We start from the raw sequence: 22,851 nt of genomic DNA on the forward strand, positions 1-22,851 counted from the left end.
CGGCGTAAAACCATACTCACTCACTATTATTAGAGGTACGTACCCAGGTCCTTAATTGCAAACAAAGGCGCCCCAGCACCCATTCAACGGGTTTGTTTAGAATTAATAAATTCCCATTAGATTTAATTTTTATCGGTGCTTTCAACAATCCAATATATTTAATTTATATTTTGTTTGCTTTTCGTGTTGAATATATGTTAGCACTACTAGATTAATTCTAACAGAGACCGATATACCTATATATGATCTCTGATTCTAAGTATGTCAGTTCTGTGCGGAATCTCATCACATTTTCGATCCAGGATTTACAGTTGCGCGAGTGACCCAGTATAAACCCTTACAGCGATAGCTTCGCTAACACCTGCTGCCTCCACTGCAGACAGCAATTAAACGCTGTGATAGAGAGTTCAAACCTGCCTGGTCAGCGCGCAAGGAAAGCAGCGCATTACCTCAAAACCAGAACCAGTTTAAGTGAAAATGCGGTGAGAGGTTCAAAGTGGCTGGTTATCGTCGTTGCTTTATGCTCTGCATTAAACCGAGGTACGTTTTTATTTGTTCATATATTTATTGGTAAGCTTGCAAGAATACACAGATAAGATGCGCATTTTATGTCCATGCCGGTAGACAATGGCGATAACCGGTAGATCTGTAACCAGCTCACAAGGGTTTTGATTCCCACTCTTCGCGGTATAAACGAAATGTGCTCAAACTTTCCACCGGACTGAAACAAGCGCATTTGCTCATAGCAAAAAAAAGCCTTGCAGTAAACTGTAAGGGCCAACTGTAATTTCCAACTGTAATTTCCGAATATTTCAGAAATAACACAAAGAAAGTGACAATGAAGGGTCGATAACAGTAGATCTAGTACGTCAACCTTTTGTTCGGAGCTCCGGGCTTTAAACAAGGAAGTAGTGCTTTTAAACCGCTTCGTTAACTTGATGCAGGAGTTAATGTCGACAGAAGGCAAAGACGGCGATCCTGAATTTCTACTCCGAATATACATGTTCCAACTGGTAATATGTAAGTTAAAATATACACTGTTATAATTTTTCAAGTAGAAAAACTAATTTATTTTAGGGAGGGGTGTCTTGAAAATATGTTTCATATAAAATGGTTGGTTGGTTTGTAGTTTAACGCTGCACTCAGCAATATTCCAGCTATATGTCGGCGGTCTGTAAATAATCAAGCCTGGACCAGACAATCCAGTGATTGATATCATGATCATTGATCCACACAATTGGGATCGATGACATGCATCAACCCGATCCCGTTAGTCGCCTGTTACGTCAAGCATAGTCACCTTTAATTTTTATTTCACATACTGAAGAGGCCACAGGCCTATAGTACAAGTTGAAGAATATACAGTTTTATACAATTTATGTACATATCTCACCAGATCACCTCATGTCATTCCACCTCGCATCTCAACGCAGTCACATAGTTTCACACATACAGTACAATACCATACCCTGTAATGTCATAATTTCTATATTACCATATCACAACTTGTTATATCATACAACATATTCTATAACATCATATCATATTGTATCATTATTATAAGATCATACTATATAGTATTATTTCATATAACATTATCATAACATACTATACATACCATCGTACCATATATCACAACTATATTGTATCACATTTCAACATGTCATATCACACAACACATTAGCAATGTCATAGCTTGTCCCATCATATCTTATCATATCATACCATATAATGCCATGTCATTCCATGCCAATTTATTTCATATCAATCAATCAATATTTATTCAACACTGGAAGACCGCAAGCCATATAATATGTACACTAAAAAACAGTATTTACACAATTTCTATAATACACATAATATATTGCATCATATCCCCTCATGTATCATATCACACCACATCACTTCCTATCATATCACATCATGTCATGTCACATCATATCATTTCATATACATGTAACTATACTTAACCATTTGTAATATCACGTCCCACAATATCATATGACAGCCTAGTAGTTTAATACCATTTCTAACTCTTTTGTTTGTAGTTTATTCAGATTGCAAATATCTATAAATATGTACTTAATGTATATACACAATAGTTTCCTAATACCAAGCAGCTAAGATTATTCTTTCATAAGGTTCTGTCGGTATAAAGAGGCATAATATATGAACATGGACACATTTTGTAAGATACTTCTTTTTTGTGTTTGACAGCAATGTAACAAATTTAATAATATTAGGGTACCTGTAATAATAAGCTTGCAGGTATTTTTCTCTAAGGTGTAAATACACTGGACATACAAGTAAGAAATGAAATTCATCTTCCATAATTATTTCTGATTTAAACATTTTGTAATAAAAGCATTTGTTTGTCAATGATGCAGTCCAAGATTGTAAATAAATATCCTTTAATCTCTGGGTTAATGAAAGTATAAACATTGGTTTGGAATACACATTTTGGTTTTGCCAAATATCACCATAGCCACAACTGAAAAGTAATTCTCTAACACCTGTAACCCAGTTTCTTTTCCCATTATTATCATAAACTATAAGTCTCAGCCAGTATTTAATAACTTTTATATTTGAATATACATAGAGAGGGAATCTTCCACATTCTCCATACACCACCAAGCTGGAAGTGTTTATTTTAACACCTAAATACTTTTTGCAAACATATAAATGAATCCTTTCTATGGCATCAAAGTGCTGTAAACCCCAGACTTCTGCCCCATACAACAAAATGGGGAGTATCTTTATATCAAATATTTTAAAATAGATTGATGAGATATGGTTTCTAAAACTTTCAAACTCTTATGGATACTTACAAAGACCTTTCTTGCTTGTAAAGCAGCTTGATACAAATGTTTATGCCATGACAAGTTTCTACTGAAGTAAACACCAAGATATTTATAAAATCCTGCAGTTTCTATTTTTTGTCCTTTGAAGGACCAATATTCTTTACTTGCTAAATTACCTCCATTCTTAAATACCAAAACTTTTGTTTTATTCATGTTAATTGTTAGCTTCCATTTATTGCAGTAACTTTCAAGTTCATTAATTTGACACTGCAGTCCTTTGATTGTTGATGAAAAGAGAGCAATATCATCTGCAAATAAAAGTAAAAATATCTGTGTAATATCTGGATGGAGCTGAACACCATAATTACAGTTGGTATTTATTTGCACAGCCAGTTCATTTATGAAAAAAGTAAAGAGAAATGGGCTTAAGATGCATCCTTGTCTTACTCCTAACTGACTAATAAATGTTTCTGAAATCTCATTATTGTTTCGCACACACACCTTAATATTCTCGTAAATGCTACCCAATAGTTTGTTCATCTTAAAGCTGAGGCCATGTGATCTTAAAAGGTTCCATAGTTTATGTCTCTGCACTGAGTTAAATGCCTTGGCAAAGTCAACGAAGAGCACATAAAGTTTCCCACCCTTGACACTGAGGTATTTGTTAACTAAAACTTGAAGGATAAAAATGTTGTCAATAGTTGAATAGCCCTCTCTAAATCCAGCTTGTTCTTCATTGATTTTGTTGAGGGTATCTGCCCAAAACACTAATCTTTTATTTCTTATGTTTGTGAATAGTTTACCAAATATACTTAGCAGTGAAATACCTCTGTAATTGTTTATATTACTTAGATCACCTTGTTTATGTATTGGCACAATTATCCCTATTGACCATGCATCTGGAAATGTTCCATTTTCTAATATAACATTAAATATAAGTTCAAGGTAAGGTACAATGATATCTGAGGAATGTTTAAAAAACTAGGGAATAATCTGATCCATTCCTGGTGATTTGTTGCATTTAAGATGGTGTATACTCTCTAAAATCTCATCTCTGGTAATAGGGGAATCCAGTATATCATTTGCAAACTGAGTATCTGTTTGAGTCTGAGTATTATCTTGTGACCCCTGGAACTGATTTTCAGGGCTCTGATCAGTATCTGTGAAAGTAAATAATTCTTTAAAGTAAATGTACCAATCCTTAATGTTGATGTTATTTGTCTTTTGATGTTTTTACTTAGACTTTTCAGTTCTGACCAAAATAGTTTAGAGTCACAAATGTTATTTTCTAAGGATTGTTGCTTATCATGTAAATATTCTTGTTTCTTTTCTTTGCATATAGCTATATATTTGTTTCTTTTGTTATGATATTCTCTAAGTGAGTCCTTATCTTTACATCTCCTGAATTTATTGAGTGCCCTACATCTTTTCTTTTTAAGACCCTCACATTCTGCATAGTCACCTGTTACGGCAAGCATGGGTTGCTGAAGACCTATTTTTTCCCCGGATCTTCATGGACCTAATATAAAATAGGCGGAAATGTGAGAGAGTCAGTCCTAAGATCAATCTAATCCCACATCCCCCCTCCATTCCCCCCCCCCCCCCCCCCCCCCCCCATAATAAAAGACTAGTCCAACTGCTATCTTAATCATTCACACCCTTCCTTCCCCCTATAATAAATGACTAGTCCAATTGCTATCTTAATCGTTCACACCCTCCCTTCCCCCTATAATAAATGACTAGTCCAATTGCTATCTTAATCGTTCACACACTCCCTTCCCCCTATAATAAATGACTAGTCCAATTGCTATCTTAATCGTTCACACACACCCTTCTCCCTATAATAAATGACAAGTCCAATTGCTATCTTAATCGTTCACACACTCCCTTCCCCCTATAATAAATTACTAGTCCAATTGCTATCTTAATCGTATACACCCTCCCTTCCCCCTATAATATAAATAAATGACTAGTCTAAATGCTATATTATTCGTTCACACCCTCCCTTCCCCCGATAATAAATGACTAGTCCAATTGCTATCTTAATCATTCACACCCTCCCTTCCCCCTTTAATAAATGACTAGTCCAATTGCTATCTTAATCGTTCACACCCTCCCTTCTCCCTATAATAAATGACTAGTCAAATTGCTATCTTAATCGTTCACACCCTCCCTTCCCCCTATAATAAATGACTAGTCCAATTGCTATCTTAATCGTATACACCCTCCCTTCCCCCTATAATATAAATAAATGACTAGTCTAAATGCTATATTATATCGTTCACACCCTCCCTTCCCCCTATAATAAATGACTAGTCCAATTGCTATCTTAATCGCTCACACCCACCCCACAATAAATGACTAGTCCAATTGCTATCTTAATCGTTCACACCCTCCCTTCCCCCTATAATAAATGACTAGTCCAATTGCTATCTTAATCGTTCACACCCTCCCTTCCCCCTATAATACATGACTAGTCCAACTGCTTTCTTGATCGTTCACACACACACACACCCCCCTATAATATTAATAAATGACTAGTCTAAATGCTATATTATTCGTTCACACCCTCCCTTCCCCCTATAATAAATGACTAGTCAAATTGCTATCTTAATCGCTCCCACCCACCCCATAATAAATGACTAGTCTAATTGCTATCTTAATCATTCACACCCTCCCTTCCCCCTGTAATATAAATAAATGACTAGTCTAAATGCTATATTATTCGTTCACACCCTCCCTTCCCCCTATAATAAATGACTAGTCTGATTGCTATCTTAATCGTTCACACCCTCCCTTCCTCCTATAATATTAATAAATGACTAATCTAAATGCTACATTATTCGTTCACACCCTCCCTTCCCCCTATAATAAATGACTAGTCTAATTGCTATCTTAATCGTTCACACCCTCCCTTCCCCCTATAATATTAATAAATGACTAATCTAAATGCTATATTATTCGTTAACACCCTCCCTTCCCCCTATAATAAATGACTAGTCCAAATGCTATCTTAATCGTTCACACCCTCCCTTCTCCCTATAATAAATGACTAGTCCAATTGCTATCTTTAGCTCCCACCCACCCCATAATAAATTACTAGTCTAATTGCTATCTTAATCATTCACACCCTCCCTTCCCCCTGTAATATAAATAAATGACTAGTCTAAATGCTATATTATTCGTTCACACCCTCCCTTCCCCCTATAATAAATGATTAGTCTAATTGCTATCTTAATCGTTCACACCCTCCCTTCCCCCTATAATATTAATAAATGACTAGTCTAAATGCTACATTATTCGTTCACACCCTCCCTTCCCCCTATAATATAAATAAATGACTAATCTAAATGCTACATTATTCGATCACACCCTCCCTTCCCCCTTTAATATAAATAAATGACTAGTCCAATTGCTATCTTAATCGTTCAGTCACATGTCACCTTGATATTTGCCTTGCATTTTGACCTACATATATTTAAAGGCCAATATTGATCTTTTTAGTAACCTTGAATAACATTTGATTACTAGTGTGTACTGGAGACTAGGGCTGGGACGAGTCCAGATTTAGAACCCGGGTACCCACACCCCTATTACCTGACCCTACCTGGGTACCTGCTGTAGGTCTCAAGAGGTACTGGGCTCCGTTCCACAAAGCGATCACAGCTCTACGATTGCTGCAAGTCAATGTTAAAGTATGGGATTTACGATCGTCTTAGCACTAAGATTGCTTTGTGGAATGGGCCCTGGTGCAAAATGTCCGTTTTGGAATAGTTTGACCGTAGCCCTGAAAAAATGTATTTAGGTACACTATAAAATGATCTGGCCATGCACATACTGAAGTTGATGGAAGTTTTATCTGTATTCAGACATGTGAAAGTCAGATGTAATGCATGGATAGTCATGAAGAAATGTGAACATTAGTGACTTGTAGTGTAACCATGGAGTTATAGTGACTTTTTGTCATTTAACAATATGTCACATGACTAACCCTCGGGTCCGGGTAGTCCTGTGGGTACCCAGGTCCTACTCAGTACCCACCCAACCCGAGTACCTGAGTTTCCTGTCCCAGCCCTAATGGGGACCTGTGTTTCTATTGATGTATTTTTTAACCGAATGTCTGCCCATGCTACTCAGCTGTTAATATGTTTATTATATATCTTTTTCAGTTCTTATCAATCAGTGAACACAATCTTAAACATTTGTTAAATAGTGTTAAAAGCAGTGTAAAGCAAACTCAATGTTAATAAAATTTTCAAGCTTTAAAAATATTTACCTGTATTTAAATAATGATGACTCCCTTAATACAATCTGATTCTGGCAATGTTGGACAAATTCATTTCATGATTAGCGGTTAAATTTGATATTCTCACAATTCTCCCGGCGATTATCTGTACTATTTCTCCCAATTCAGATTGCCATATCTCTCCCACTTTTTGAGGCAATCATTTAGCTATTGCGTTTATCTAAGTTGCCCTGCTACATCTGAGGGGAACAACTAGCTACCCTCTCAAACATGACATCGTTTAATTTACGACGTCATCAATTTGCAGGGATATGTTTGAATCTCCAGAAATGATGTCATGGTAGAACATGTTTTATCATGAAATAAACCATGCCTCGTTTTTCATTGCCTTTGCGATTTATGTCATAGCTATCTAATATTATACAATACATCAACCTTCATGGCTCTGAATTATGTCATTACAGGTGCTTGACAATATGAGATGAAGATGAGTGACTGACACACCTTCCTCCACCCTTGGTTCAGAAGCTGGAATCTATCTGAAGTCAAAACAGCACGCAAAGGGTCCAAAAACAAGACCTGTCTCATGTTGTGTGAAACTGGATGTGAATTCTTTGACAAGTCCACTCATAGTGATTCGTTAAGAATATTCTGAGGCATATTCAGATCAAGTGTCATGTTTTGCCAATCTGTTGTAAACAGGGCAGAAGTTTATACCAAAGCTAACTCCACAACCAAGCAGGAAGTCCAATTGACATCAACCCTGGCTTTGTCTACGCATACGGGAAAGGCCTCAGTGATATGCTGCATTGTATCAGCAGTTGTGAACCTTCCAAGGACCTCAGTAATTCATTAAAACACTTTCAAAATTTCAATTCTTACCACAAATACAGAGATTGACACAGTGGTTGGAAGCCAACTGGTTTCTTGTTTATGTAATTCATACATTTGGACAGAAAGCTACTTACAATTGCTGGTCCTGCTATGACCAGTTTTGCTAAAACCCACTCGGCAATCGAGGACAATTGGGACAGCAGTTGTTCCGACTCAGAATTTGGCACAGTTCATGGTGATGACTTTTACAAGCAAAGGGGCAAGTACCTACTTATTAATCTTGACAATGGGGCTCAAGAAAGTAAGGCCATACCTGTTCAAGGCAAGCCACTGAAGAGAGTGAAAAAGGTTCGTGGCAAAGACAAACAGAAGAGGAAACGAAAGAAACAATCAGGCTCTGTTCAGTCTGCTAGGAAGACATCAGAAGATTTGGTGACATCTGATCAGAAACGTGAACAAATCCTTCCAAGAAGTGACTGGTTTGAACCTTCAACACCAACAAAAAGGAAAATGTACAAAAGTGAGAAACGTTTAACACCCATTGAGAAAGTCACCGACAGACCATTTGTAGAAGGAATGAAAGAGCATGAAGTCAAGCAGCACTTTCCTCCAGGTATCATGCCAGCTGAAGCAATGTTGTCATCTGTGGGTGATGATTCATGTCAGAAGCAATGTATCCTCATGAACGCCGGAAAAGGGGATGTGTCACATGCACATGGAACTGAAAGCCCCTTGATACCACCTGACACCAAGATGAACCAATCAGGTCCAGTGAAACAGAGTGTAAGTGAGCCGATCATACAACTGTCGTGTGGGCGCGAGGACTTGATACAAGAATCCTTGACAGAGAAGCATAAAGAATTGAAATCCCTTTCAGGATTTGATGTTGCTTCTGAAATGTTACATGGCATGCTTAGGAATGGCCACCATGGCCAGCAGTGTTCTGTACAAAATGTAGATCACGGCCAGAATTGGAGGTTAGGTAGCCTTGAAGGTTCCACAGTGAAAACCTGCCATCTTCTAACAGCAGTAACAAGTTCACATTCAGAACTGGAGCATGGTTCAAAAGTATCACAGCCTCTGCATCCCAGTCAAACATGTGATCCGGAAAGAACCACACAACAGATGCTCGGCAATGATTTGATAAGTAAAACATCCAGCTCCAAAGAATATTCAGGGTGCAAAGGTGGTCTACTGGTCAGTGCACTGGCAGGTCCTGCCAAAGGCCAGACTCCAACTCCCAGAAAGCAACAGAAAGCCTCTTGTCTAACTGGGTATCCAGAAGTATCTGCAAATGATTTGATGCCTTTGACTTCAGTCCATGATGACTGCTATGCTGGTCAGGAACACATTCAAGTTACACACCACACCCCTGAAGCAGATCCCCATGGTGAACACCATGATTCCAAGGAGAGTATGGACTCATGCATCATTGTTTCCTCAGACAGTGATTCTGAAATAGAGGAATTAGGTATCACTTATATTAAATCAGAAAAGGGTCGGGTTGGCTCCTCAGTGATGCGAGAGGAGTCGGACGATGAGAAACAAGTTCTGACGGAAGCCATGGCTAGACCTGATGAACAAGACAGTGATGATGTATTTGTTATAGAACCTGATGAATCCTGTGAAGACTTTGAGATAGATCTGTCTGATTATGATACGATGAGAGTATCAGACAAGATTCGTTGTGGAGAGTTACCGCATGGCACCAGGTCATTGCTGGACACTTCTGAAGCAACATCTGATGGATGGGATGACAGTTTTATCTCAGGAAACTGTTGTGCAGATAGAACTTGAAAGTTATGTAAATGGTGCTGCTGCAAATGGAACCATTCTGACAGGGAAATCACCCTGCCCAACATTGTTACAAATGTTGAGTTGAGTTTCAGTTCTCCAGAAATGTTGCAGAAGCATTTAGCAAAGACTCACAGAATTGGCATCATCAAACATAAGACAAAACATAACTGTACAATCTGTGGTGAGGTTTGTGTTTCATTCCAAGGCCTATGCAATCACCTGTTGATGCATGCTGGTGTCAAACCATTTCAAGATTAAGGTGTGAACCGAGATCAGAGGGAGAACCAAGGTCAGCGGGTAAATCGAGATCAGGAGATAGCCAAGGTCAGAGGGAGAATCAAGGTCAGTGAGTGAACCAAGATTAGTGGGTGAATCAAGGTCAGAGGGAGAACCAAGGTCAGCGGGTAAACCGAGATCAGGAAATGGCCAAGATCAAAGGGAGAATCAAGGTCAGTGGGTGAACCAAGGTTAGTGGGTGAATCAAGGTCAGAGGGAGAACCAAGGTCAGCGGGTAAACCGAGATCAGGAGATAGCCAAGATCAAAGGGAGAATCAAGGTCAGTGGGTGAACCAAGGTCAGTGGGTGAAATAAGGTCAGTGGGTGAAATAAGGTCAGTGGGTGAACCAAGGTCAATGGGTGAACCAAGGTCAGTGGGTGAACCAAGGTCAGTGGGTGAATCAAGGTCAGTGGGTGAACCAACGTCAGTGGGTGAATCAAGGTCAGTGGGTGAACCAAGGACAGTGGGTGAACCAAGGACAGTGGGTGAATCAAGGTCAGTGGGTGAATCAAGGTCAGTGGGTGAACCAAGGTCAGTGGGTGAATCAAGGTCAGTGGGTGAATCAAGGTCAGTGGGTGAACCAACGTCAGTGGGTAAACCAAGGTCAGTGGGTGAATCAAGGTCAGTGGGTGAACCAACGTCAGTGGGTAAACCAAGGTCAGTGGGTGAATCAAGGTCAGTGGGTGAACTCACGTCAGTGGGTGAACCAAGGTCAGTGGGTGAATCAAGGTCAGTGGGTGAACCAACGTCAGTGGGTTAACCAAGGTCAGTGGGTGAATCAAGGTCAGTGGCTGAACTAACGTCAGTGGGTGAATCAAGGTCAGTGGGTAAACCAAGGTCAGTGGGTGAATCAAGGACAGTGGGTGAATCAAGGTCAGTGGGTGAACCAAGGTCAGTGGGTGAACCAAGGACAGTGGGTGAACCAAGGTCAGTGGGTGAACCAAGGACAGTGGGTGAACCAAGGTCAGTGGGTGAACCAAAGGCTGATATGAGCCAGTCCGTTCGTATGCCGATAGCAAACCATATGCATGTGATGTCTGCAGAAAAGCCTTCAGAACAGGGCCCAGGACATTGCAGAAGCTTTTGACCGACAGAACTGGCATCAAGACAAAACTGAACAAAAATTATGACTGTACAACCTGCGGTGAGGTACAAGGTCAGAAGGAAGCCTATGCAATCATTTGTCGATTCAAAAAATCGGGGCGAACCGGATGCAAAATCTTATAAATGTGATGTTCGTGTAAAAGCCTTCAGCAGTCTCAAGAACAGACGAAACCTCAGGAACATGAAAAGGATCCTCAGGAACATGAAAAAGATCCTCAAGAACAAGGGGGAATGGGTGGCCCAGTCGTCTAAGGCGCCGCGATTCGCTGTGCAGAGTTGTGTCCCTTGGGCATGCCAGAAACCTATGATTGTGAGTTCAAATCCCGGTTCGCCCCGATTATGTTTCTAGGTTTGTCAGCACCATACCCGTGCTCGTGGGTTTCACCGAAGTGGTTAACGTCTAAGACCTGCATCACTTCAGGCTTTCCTCCCACATTAAGCTGACACGCCGTGATAAAACTGGAATACTGTTATAAGCGGCGTTGAACCCAACTCACTCACTCCTCAAGAACATGAAAAGGATCCTCAAGAACATGAAAAAGATCCTCAAGAACATGAAAAAGATCCTCAAGAACATGAAAAGAATCATCAGCTCATCTGAGAAGATCCAAAACATAAAAAGCCTCTGAAAATACAGAAATCCCCTGAACATTCAACCTGTGTTATATGTAATAAACATACTAGTATTCAAGTCACTTTTAACCTGAATATGCAAAACAAACATTTCGAAAGTACCCCAAAAGCTGTTCCAATAAAGAACTATAAAAGGTCTCTGAAAAAAGTACATGATTGTACTAGAGCTTGCACTATATGTGGTCAGACCTTCACATGTTCAATATATGTCAACTTCAGTGTGTTCTTGTTTAAACAAATATTTTGGGGTGCTGTATGATACCAGCTTATTGGGGGATATAAAAAATTATTTTTCAACTAAATTTACAGTTGGCAGATCCTGAAGCAAGTAAGACTGTCTATGTTAAAGGATGGGAGTTACAATGCCCTGAAAGATTGCCTCCATGTAACCATGCTTATCGTAAGAGGCGACTAACAGGATCGGGTGGTCAGGCTTGCTGACTTGGCTGATGCATGTCATCGTATCCCAATTACATGGATCGATGCTCATGACGTCAATCACTGGATTGTCTGGTCCAGACTTATTTACGGACCACCATCATATAGCTTAGGGTGTTGATGAGTGTGTCCTTGAACAACTAACAAACTTACCTGTATACATGATTAAGTATTTGGTTACACTGTAATCTAAAATTCATCATGTGAAGAGTCATATTTCTTAAACAAGAATATGCTGAAGTTGACTTATATTAAACTTGGAAGTCAAATTAAAGTTTTTCATTGTTTACAGATGCAGTCTGTGTACAGTGTGTTTGTTATTCCAAGTGTTTCTGCCAAATGATTATGATATGGCTTTGAGAACCACAAATGCAGACTTTTAGGCAGAGAATTATCTATTTAATTATCTATTTATACATGTTGTTACTTATTTTTGCATACTTTCTGAATAAACTGAATTTTTGAAAATGATTTTATGCAAAATATGGAGGAGCAATGGTTTCCTCGATATTCTTGATACATACATAATCAAATATTAATTAAAAAGGGATTGATTTAAAGTTTTGTCAGGAATTTCAAACCCTGCTCCAATTGCTTGTTATTAGCTCACCTGTCTGTAAGACGTAGTGTAAAAATTGTCCATTGCTGATGGGCACAATTAGGTAGGTGTCTGTAAATGTCTCAGAAACAACTGAACCAATGGCACTTAACCTTCCCATCAATTATGATCTGATTGTGGACACAACAGCCATAATGAATTTCCGTTCTGATCGTTGTGATTTAACAGTTAATTGCTGTTTTCTGTTCAAAACATTTGAATGTATTTATTTATTTTTGGTTTTTAAGGACAACAAGACTTAGGATGCTGAAAGTTTGAGTAAATGATATTTAACACATGCAGATTCAAGAGGTCATTATTGAACTTTAGTGCTGTAAAGGATGTGGCTCCTCTGTCTCAGACTCTTTATTTACAGATTTTGGGCGTTCCCCCCACATTGTTGGTTCGAATCCCGGTTCGCCCCAATTATGTTTCTAGGTTTGTCAGCACCATACCCGTGCTCGTGGGTTTCACCGAAGTGGTAAACGTCTGAAACCTGCATTACGTCGGGCTTTCCTCCCACATTAAGCTGACACGCCGCGATATAACTGGAATACTGTTAAAAGCAGCGTTAAACCCAACTCACGCACTCACTTTATTTACAGGAACCTGTGATATGATGGGGGATGGTGCTAGCTGCACGCCATGTAAAACAACAAACCCCAAACTAACCGGTCAGACAACAAACACACTTGGGAATGTGAGGGCGGAAAGTGGCCAGGGGGTTAAGGGTTGGCTCTTCGTGGTAAAGGCCAGGGTTTGATTCCCCGCATGCTTACAATGTGTGAAATAGTGCTAGAAGTTGTGTAAAACCACACTTGCTGACTCACCCGCTCACCAATCTCATTAAAATCAGATCTTAGTTCTCGCTATCGCTAAACAAAGATCTGAGGACATCCCATTACGGGTCACGTCAGAACGACCTTTGATCCGACCAATGATGGAAAGGGTGATCCGGCAAGGGTGGAAACTGGACTTTTAAAATCAGTTAACTCTCTTGCCTCGGGAAGATGGTGTGTGTCCGGGCTAATGCCGATTTTATAGTGCTAGCCCAATGAGATACCATGCCACAGTTTAATATAAATACCCCACTCAGACACAGTATACAGACTCTGGGCTGACCATTAGCCGCTCAATGCCGAGCGGCAGACAGGGTAGTAGCAAGTACCATCTTTTGACGTCTTGAACCTAGGACCTTCCGCTTTCTGGGCGGACGCTCTACCTCTAGACCACAGAGGCGATCTCATTACAGCACACATGCACTTTCTAAAATATCGGCTGAACAAAAACCTCTAAAATATCAATTTTATTTCATATTTATAGCCAACAAAAGGCCTCCCGCTCGCATTATTGATAATTTGGATGGAAATCTAATATTCTCTTGGTCTAAAAGAAAAAACCAAAAACAATCCAAATATTGATTCCATTTATTAAAGCACTTCAAAGTGGTCACACGTGCGTGGTTTGTGCAGGAAGTATGTGATGGCAGCCATTCAACTGTCGTCGATCAATCCATCAATGTAAGTATACACGATATATTGTGAACACGGTATTAGACGGTGAACACAATAGATTGTTAACTGGGCGCCCACGTCCATCATAAAAACAGTTACGGTCTGACTGTCCTGACTCAGCGGTCTGTAGTTCCGCAATTCAAATCGCTACTCATAATATCGATCACTAGATTGTCTGGAACACTCGATCACTCCCTGACCGCCGTGATAAACCAGGAATATGTTGAGTGCGGCCTTAAACAACAAACAAGCAATGCTACCACATACAAATGTAGATGAAACTATGAACGGCGTTGCCCCAGTCGTTTCTCTCTAAGAATCCTAATTTGATGATCATGACGCCTACTTTCTGCCAGCCTGGACAATCTGGTGTATTAATCATTTAGAGGTTTCAAATAACAGTAACAACTTTTGATTAATACACCGATGTGACGGCCGCATCACCGCTGTATATAACTTTATTTCTGGAAATAAATGTTAGTCTAGGACAAGCCAGTTGATAATTCTAATTTGGGGACTGGGAATATTTTTGAAATAAATACTCGGAAAAATATACTGCTTTCTCAACCATGTTGGTTTCAAACTGCCGATTTGTAATGGTTTGAATATTCAAAATGTGACGAAAAACGCTATGTAAATCGACGGAGACAGTACAGTAAACTACGGTTATAACGAATTCATGGGGACTACTAATTTTAGTTCGTTATAACCGTAGTTCGTTATAAGCATATATACAGAATAACTACAGCAAATAGTCGGGACCAAATAAGTAAGTTCGTTATATCCGTCAGTTCGTTATAAGCGCGTTCGCTATAACCGTAGTTTACTGTAATACCAATTATAGGAACACCGGGGAGCTGAAAATTGGACGTTTCTCCATCTTCGGCTGTCTCATCTAGCCTTGCATCGGTGGCTTTAATCTTAGGGGAGTCCATTTAAAGGATGCTATCGAACGATACGCAAAGACTGGAAGACTTGTAGTAACACGTGACGTAAATACACCACCGTGGAATTCGCTTTCTGCACATGCTGCGAGTAGTGTTAAAACCCGTGACGCTTAGAAATAACAGGATAAGCAGCGCTCGAAAAGATCGCTCAATGGCTACACACGGTTAATGCCACTCCTTCATGTAAGAAATGTCTATCGAGACAAAATCAATGTTATATTTAAATATTTAAACAATAATTATAATATTTCTTAAAAATGCTGGTGGAAGTTATCATCACCGTCAGCTCCGTATAGTCTGTCTTACAGACCCTGATACAAATATATATCAAATACAGCCAATGCAAGTCTATAATGTTTGGCAAGTCTAGATTAATGCAGTATAATGGAGAGAGTCACTGGGCTCCCTTTTATTATATTTTTATTAAGATAACCGAACAACTGTTTTTTTTCTGTACGATATGTTCATTTCAGAGACTAGATGTTAGTATCTGGGATACGATGACATGCATCAACTAAGTCAGCGAGCCTGACCACCCGATCCCGATAGTCGCCTCATACGACAAGCATAGTCGCCTTTCAACCGCCTCCGTGGTCTAATGGTAGAACGTCCGCCCGGAGAGTGGAAGGTCCGGGGTTCGATCCCCAGCCGCGTCATACGACGTTAAAAGATGGTACTTGTTGTTACCCTGTCTGGCGCTCGGCATTAAGGGGCTAAAACAAGGACTGGTCGGCTCGGAGTCACTATAAATCGGCATCAGTCCGGACTAGTACAAGCAGCCACACACACATACACGTGCATGCACGTCGCTATATAAGTGCAATAATCTTGGACGCGACGTTAAACCCCATTTCACCTAACCTCACCTCACCTTTCACAGCAAGCATGGGTTGCTGAAGACCCCGATTCTTCAAGGGTCGCGCGGATGGTATCTCATTGGCATAGTATTATTAAAAATCTTGAAATTATCTTGAAAGAGACATGAAACCCCATTTCACCTCACCCATCCACCTTTCTGGGTCCCTCTGGCGATACAGTCGATACACTAGACGTTCTGGTTCAATACCTTGGTGATTACATTCCGGCTCGATATTTAACCTCTTTGTGAACAATGCATGCCATTCATGCGGACACTCCCTGTCATTGAGCACGAGCACATGCTACATAATCATATCAGCATATGTTGGCATAATTACGAATGTTGAATATATACTTGTCTACCGAGATCTACATATCGTGGTATTTCCGTATGAATCTGTTCTGGGTCAAGTCCAGTGTGGCCCCCACACCCTATAGCATATAGTTTAATAAATGAATCAAACTCTAGAGATTTGGCAAGTCTAGACTGCCTCCTGAAATTATGCATTGTTCTGGGCTTCATTTGGATTGGTTTTTTTTATTTTGTACATATTTAATTTTTAAAAATATAACTTTATTCCTGGAAATAAATGTTAGTCTAGAACAAGCCAGTTGATATTCTAATTTGGGGACTGGGAATATTTTTAAAATAAAGACTCGGAAAATTGATTTTACCCCCGAAAATAATTACCCAATGAATATCTTGAAAAAATCTGAAGAAGTCAACGAAAACATATTCAGTCTCTAAAACAAATTCCACTGAGGGTATATCAGATGTTCAAGCAGAGAGGAGGGGGTTAACGTAGCCTTCAAGACCACTGCACTTATATAGTGACATGCATGCACGTGTGTGGGGCTGTAGCTGCTTGTACAAGTCCGGACTAACGCCGGTTTTAAAGTGCTGAGATGCCATGCCGTTGTTATAACATGAATACCCGACTCGGACACAGTATTACGACTTCCGAGCCGACCAGTCCTTGTTTCAGCCCCGTAATGTCGAGCACAAGGCAGGGTAACAACAAGTACCATGTTTTAACGTATTTTGGTATGACGCGGCCAGAGATCGAACCGCCGAGCGTAAAATATTTGATTTTATGACATTAGACAAATCTCGGATTGGCATCAAGTACCGACGAATCCAAAAAACTGTTTTAAGATAATTGACTTTTTGATTTAATGGTGTTCCATAATGAATAACCGTCACTGTGTGCAGCAATGTCAACAAAAAGCCTGTCAGAGATACTGCTGTTGTCTGTCCTGTAGCTGTGTTCCTTTTCCAGCGGGAGAAACGTCAGTCCCATACCCTTTGAAAGTATGCCTGTGACGAATACGTCGTCTATCCAATAGAATCGCTTGAAGCGAGATGCTGCGTAGAGAGTTCGGGCGACTTCCGGTGACATAAGGTAACCAAATCCTTTACAAAATGTCGGATATTCCTTAAAGGGATACTCCTTCTCAGATACATGCCACTTCGTTCCCAGAAGCCTAAACGGCCGCTTCCTTTCCATCACAAAGCAGTAAAATGAGCGTGTCAAATCCACATTTCTTCGGACAAATTGTGCAAGGTTATACACATTCAACATAATGTCATCGTCTATCTTCGCAATGACCTTCACCTTCGGACAGTGTGACCCCACCCATCCTAACTCCATAATATGCTTGTAGGTCAAATTATGGTACGAGTCGACAAAGTTACCTTGCACAATGTCGCCATATGTTGATGCCTCGCTTTCCAGAAGTCTTTGAACCTCGGGTGGAACCTGGCCTTGACCATGATCCTGTTGATTTAGTCCCGTAGACGTTTCATTCAAATCAAGCATTCCTTTTTCACTACTGCGATCCACGGGTTTAAGGCTATTCGTGTATGGCAAGCCCACGAAAAATACAGTAGACAACGACACACTTCCGATATGTTTGGCCGCCCCCCATGTCTGTCTGATGAAATCTCTGGCTCTGAAATGATCGGCAGCAGTACTGACAAGCACGATGGCGTCAGGCTTATGTCTGCTGCAAATATCAGACTGAAGTTTGTACTGAAACTGATGTAGATTCAACAACACATCTTCCTCCGCGTCATGGTTGTCGAACCATTTGCCGACGTCATCTATCGATGACGTATTTAGGACGCCATACCGCGATACCGTGACGCCACCTTGTCGAGACGTAGTGATGTTGCTTTCACGAAGGCTTACGATGTTTGGGCTCTCAGTAGCATTCTCACTCTTCACATTGGAAGTTAATGATTTGCATTTCCAAACCATCAGTGCTGTCACACTTATGATGAATAATATTAGTCTTAACCTACGCGAACAACAACTACGACCCATTGCTGTCTTTTTTAACGAAATGAGATCTAAAGTTGAAAAAATTAAAGTAAAAATTACTTTCAGTTCGGTACCTGAGGGGGGCATCATGGCCTCATTTTCACCAAGGTCGCTGTCTTCACAGTTGTCCTGTCTGAGTTCATATCTTCATATTCGTTCACAAATTCCGGTCTTGTTCCTTTTCTTCAACACACAGCTGACGACAACCAACAGGCAATGTTCAACGGCCTCTGCAAACACCGTCTGTCGCAATCGCATTGTGCACACTGTTTTACAATCGGTTTGTTCGTCACAAACCTGTTGTCCAATCTCTGCTGATTCTCCGAGGGCTCATTCGTGAGCCATATGCTGCCAGCTAGACTCGAGACAGTCTCTGATTCAGAAAACAAATTGGTTGGTTTTTGGTTGGTTTGTTGTTTAACGCCGCATGCACTCAGCAATATTCCAGCTAAATGACGGCGGTCTGTAAATAATCGAGTCTGGACCAGACAATCCAGTGATTGATATCATGACGTTCGATCCACGCAATTGGGATCGATGGCATGCATCAACCAAGTCAGCGAGCCTGACTACCCGAGCCCGTGAGTCGCCTTTTACTGCAAGCATGGGTTGAGGAGACATATTCTACCCCGGATCTTCACGGGTCAGAAAACAAATTAAATTATATTATACAATATATGAGTTCATGATAGTTTGGGACCTGACTCTACCCTATATAGATAGGTAACTTCAAAACAATGCCCCTTTTAATTGCAATACATGTTGTCCAATGGGATGCTTATCGGTACTTATGCTTATCTTGTTGAAACGTGTTTCAGTTACTACATTATTGTATTTGGTTCGAATCTCCAGAAATTACGTCACGATAGAATAATGATTTATCGTGAGATAAACCCCGTCCTTTATTGTTCTTTGCGATTTTTCGCGTAGCTATCTTATGTTTATAATTAAATGCACGTCTTTTGAACATTATACAGAGACACATTTCTGGTCGCTACTATGGCCACAGCCATCGCCTGTCGTATTTGCGCTGAAATTATTCAAAACATTAAACGAAGACAAATATTTTCAAGATGGTTGAAAGTTGTAAATCAGCTCGCCCAAGTGCTTTCATGTATTTCGCTGCAAACAACATTCATTTTTTACGTTTGTTTGGTTTCGTTCGATTGTTGTTTAACGCCGCCCGCAGCAAATTCCAGCTATATGACGGCGGACTGTAAATAATCCAGTCTGGAGCAGACAATACAGTGATTGATATCATGAGCATCGATCCACGCAATTGGGATGCGATGACATGCATCAACCAGGTCAGCGAGCCTGACCACCCGATCCCGTTAGTCGCAAACATAGTCGCATTTTACAGCAAGCATGGGTTGCTGAAGACCTATTCTACCCTGGATCTTCACGGGTCGTATTTTAACAATGAACGCTTATCGCAGTGACGGAGATGATCTGAGATGCAGTGTCATATTCAGACGACAGATGATTCTCGATCATCCCAGGTGAACAAGTGAACTCCATAATTTGCCATGGGACGTTCGCCTCAATAGGTACGAGTGTCTTTTTCTGTTGAGCTCTACAGTATGTCGGACAAGCGATTCCGCAATCAGTTTTTTATTCGATCAGACATTCCAGGCCAAAACACACACTCCCTGGCTCTTCTGGGCAGGCTTCCTTTCCCCAGATGAGACAAAATGAAGGTGTTTCTTAATCTCTTGCCGCATACCTTAAGGTACCACGACTCTCTCATCTTAGAACTCAGGCCATGTCAAGTTCTATTAAGAGTCGTCAGAGTCTTTCAATCTTATTGGTGATATACCATCAGATGCTCATGATGTCAATCACTGGATTGACTGGTCGAGACTCGATTATTTACAGACCGCCGTCATATAGCTGGAATATTGCTGAGTGCGGAGTTAAACAACAAACAAACATAAACGATCAGAACAGGGTATGAACAACATGATGAAAGAAATGAAAATTTTTCACTTTTTAGATTTCTTAAATCAAAACAAATAGGCTACAAAAATATAGTTATTTACTTACAGGCGTACTGTTGGGTAAATGCATTCCAAAATGTTCATTTTTCATAAAATATTTACGTTGTAGGTCATGTTCAAACGAGATAAAATAGAATTTCATTCTTCCATGTCAGCCATTTTGGATTTGGCGGCCATATTGGATCTTATTGGAAGTCACAATATATAAACATTTGGAATGTCATTACCTACAACTGTGTCAAGTTTCATGCTTTTATCACAAAGTGCACACTTGACCATATGTCTGTCACGACAAGGCTCCATACAGACTGCAGGTGGAGACTCTTGCCCCGGACAGATGAGGTTACTGGTTCTCGGTCATTTTCCCATCACGACACAAACATGAGTTCATGGTCCGATATGCTTTTTAATAAATTAAATTTATGTCTTAGGACATGTGACAAAGGGGTCTGGCTTACACTGACGTTTATTTCCAGAAATAAAGTTCTATTGTTTAGAAATCTATATCTACTAAATACAGAATAGTATAGAATAGAAGAAAAGTGTTTCGTGGCAACGAGAAGTGGTATTACAATTATAAGAGACTGCTACAGTCTAGTTGTCTAGACACCACGAGACACTCTTGTCCATCTGTGTGTTATTTATACTCTACTTTATGACAGAGTGAAGTAGGTGGAAAATTGTCTCATAGATTGGTTTTAACGGGTCGTTATGTTGCATATGTTTCATTACAATCATTGCTGGTGTACAGCGTCAGTTACAGAGCTTGTGAGGCATTCGGAACACAGTGGACAACGACTTGAAATATAATATATCTCACCATGTGTTTGATAACTGATTCTAGTATAATGACAAGATAAATTTTGAAGAAGGAAAATTTGATAATTTTTTTTAAGCATGGGCCTTATTTTTAGATTTACTAAATATATTTGTCACTGGGAGGAAAGGAGGGCGTGGGGTGGGGGGGGGGGGGGAGAGAGAGAGAGAGAAATTAAGCATGAGACTGAGCCACAGAGAGTGATGGTGAGCAGGAGGAAAGAGACAGATTAAGCCACACACACACACACAGAGACACGAGAGAGGGAGGGGGGGGGGGGGGGGGGGGGGCAGAGAGGGAGTTATTGTCGGGGGAGCCAGAGAGAGAGAGAGAGGGAGACATCAGGACGACATGGCATACTCGTTAAGGTTAACATCACCTTTACGCTAAGATCGCTTTGTGCACGGGGACCCTGGTCACCATGTCATGCTTTATACCGTGAGGGACGGGCCATCTGATATTCTGGGGCACGGACTTGTATAGGTCCGTGTCTGGGGTGATGTGGGGGTTGAGATTTTGTATACAGATTTGATAATAATTCTTTTCAGCTGCAGCTATAAAACCAGATACAACTTTCTTATTTAAACTATGAGCCTGATTTTTTATTAAGAAAAACACCTTGCTACAATGTAATGCCAGGCAATTTCTTCTTTTTTTCCAGCAGTCTGAAGCATAAATATTTTTCAAGAATTTTCAAGGACCATATTATGAGATTACGTAACAGGTGAATGAACCCGCGTTGTTTTTCTGAACACCCGGCATGACAAGTAAACGAATTTTCTTAGATGTTTTTTCTTTTCTTTTTCTTAAACATTTGTCGCATCCCCTCTAACCTTTGTTTGGTGTTTAACGCCGCACTCACAAATATTCTACATGACAGAACGCACACGGGAACCTCGACTAACATTTAGTCTATGAAATCTTATATTTCACAATATACTTCTTGACTAAAAATAAAAATAATAATTTTCCCGATGCTGATTTCATGTGGAATAGAGTTAGCTAGAGCTGGCTAGACTTGTTTTTGTATTTGTTTCTAGATTGAGTTTTATTTTCATAAAATAGATATATTCCTGACAGTGGTGGTGCAGGACTAACGGGGACCAAGCGGTCAGTGACCCCTGAGACCAGTTTAACCACTCTTAGACCGGCATGGAGCCGGGCAACGACTTTCCATTGTCGATATGTGACGTAACGTTCTGCAAGGTCAGTCATCACGTAAATATACTTACGTAAGATCCTGCGACATGCAGGGCTCTGCCTTAGGGCTTTATAATTAGTCCCCGTGAAGATCCATGTTAGAATAGGTCTTCAGCAACCGATGCTTGTCGTACGAGGCGACTAACGGGGTCCGGTGGTCAGGCTCGCTGACTTGGTTGATGCATGTCGTCGTATCCCAATTGTGTGGATCGACGACCATGATGTCAGTCACTGGATTATCTGGCCCGGAATCGATTATTAACAGACCGCTGTCATATAGCTGGAATATTGCCTAGTGAAGCGTTAAACAACAAACAAATACCCTTTTTAACATTATGGGAGTCTACTCAAGAGATGTGTAGTTTCTTTTTTTTTAATCTCTTATAACTACTTCTTGCATGCATTAACATCTTTTTAAAATACTTATCTTCAACTCAGTCAATTCAGACAATATGTCATTCTT

General features: G+C 40.2%; 2 protein-coding genes across 4 annotated transcripts; one reads left to right on the forward strand and one right to left on the reverse strand.

Annotated features, from left to right (window-relative positions):
- Positions 1 to 425: 425 nt before the first annotated feature.
- On the forward strand, positions 426 to 11,369 carry LOC124132908. 3 transcript variants are annotated; one of them, XM_048398444.1, is made up of 3 exons: positions 426 to 540; positions 7,512 to 10,020; positions 10,057 to 11,369. In XM_048398444.1, exon 2 carries the CDS (start codon positions 8,032 to 8,034, stop codon positions 9,676 to 9,678), a length of 1,647 nt encoding a protein of 548 aa, XP_048254401.1. In that variant the 5' UTR covers positions 426 to 540; positions 7,512 to 8,031; the 3' UTR covers positions 9,679 to 10,020; positions 10,057 to 11,369. The 3 variants fall into 3 exon arrangements, with proteins under 3 accessions (XP_048254401.1, XP_048254400.1, XP_048254399.1); XM_048398443.1 differs by having other exon boundaries at positions 10,075 to 11,369; XM_048398442.1 differs by having other exon boundaries at positions 7,512 to 10,002.
- Positions 11,370 to 17,063: 5,694 nt separating this feature from the next.
- On the reverse strand, positions 17,064 to 18,603 carry LOC124133025 (beta-1,3-galactosyltransferase 5-like). Its single transcript, XM_046497211.2, has one exon. It carries the CDS (start codon positions 18,459 to 18,461, stop codon positions 17,199 to 17,201), a length of 1,263 nt encoding a protein of 420 aa, XP_046353167.2. The 5' UTR covers positions 18,462 to 18,603; the 3' UTR covers positions 17,064 to 17,198.
- Positions 18,604 to 22,851: the final 4,248 nt, after the last annotated feature.

The sequence above is a fragment of the Haliotis rufescens genome, unplaced genomic scaffold (genome assembly GCF_023055435.1).
Source record: "Haliotis rufescens isolate VD_foot unplaced genomic scaffold, xgHalRufe1.0.p SCAF_18, whole genome shotgun sequence".
Taxonomy (NCBI): Eukaryota; Metazoa; Mollusca; class Gastropoda; order Lepetellida; family Haliotidae; genus Haliotis; species Haliotis rufescens.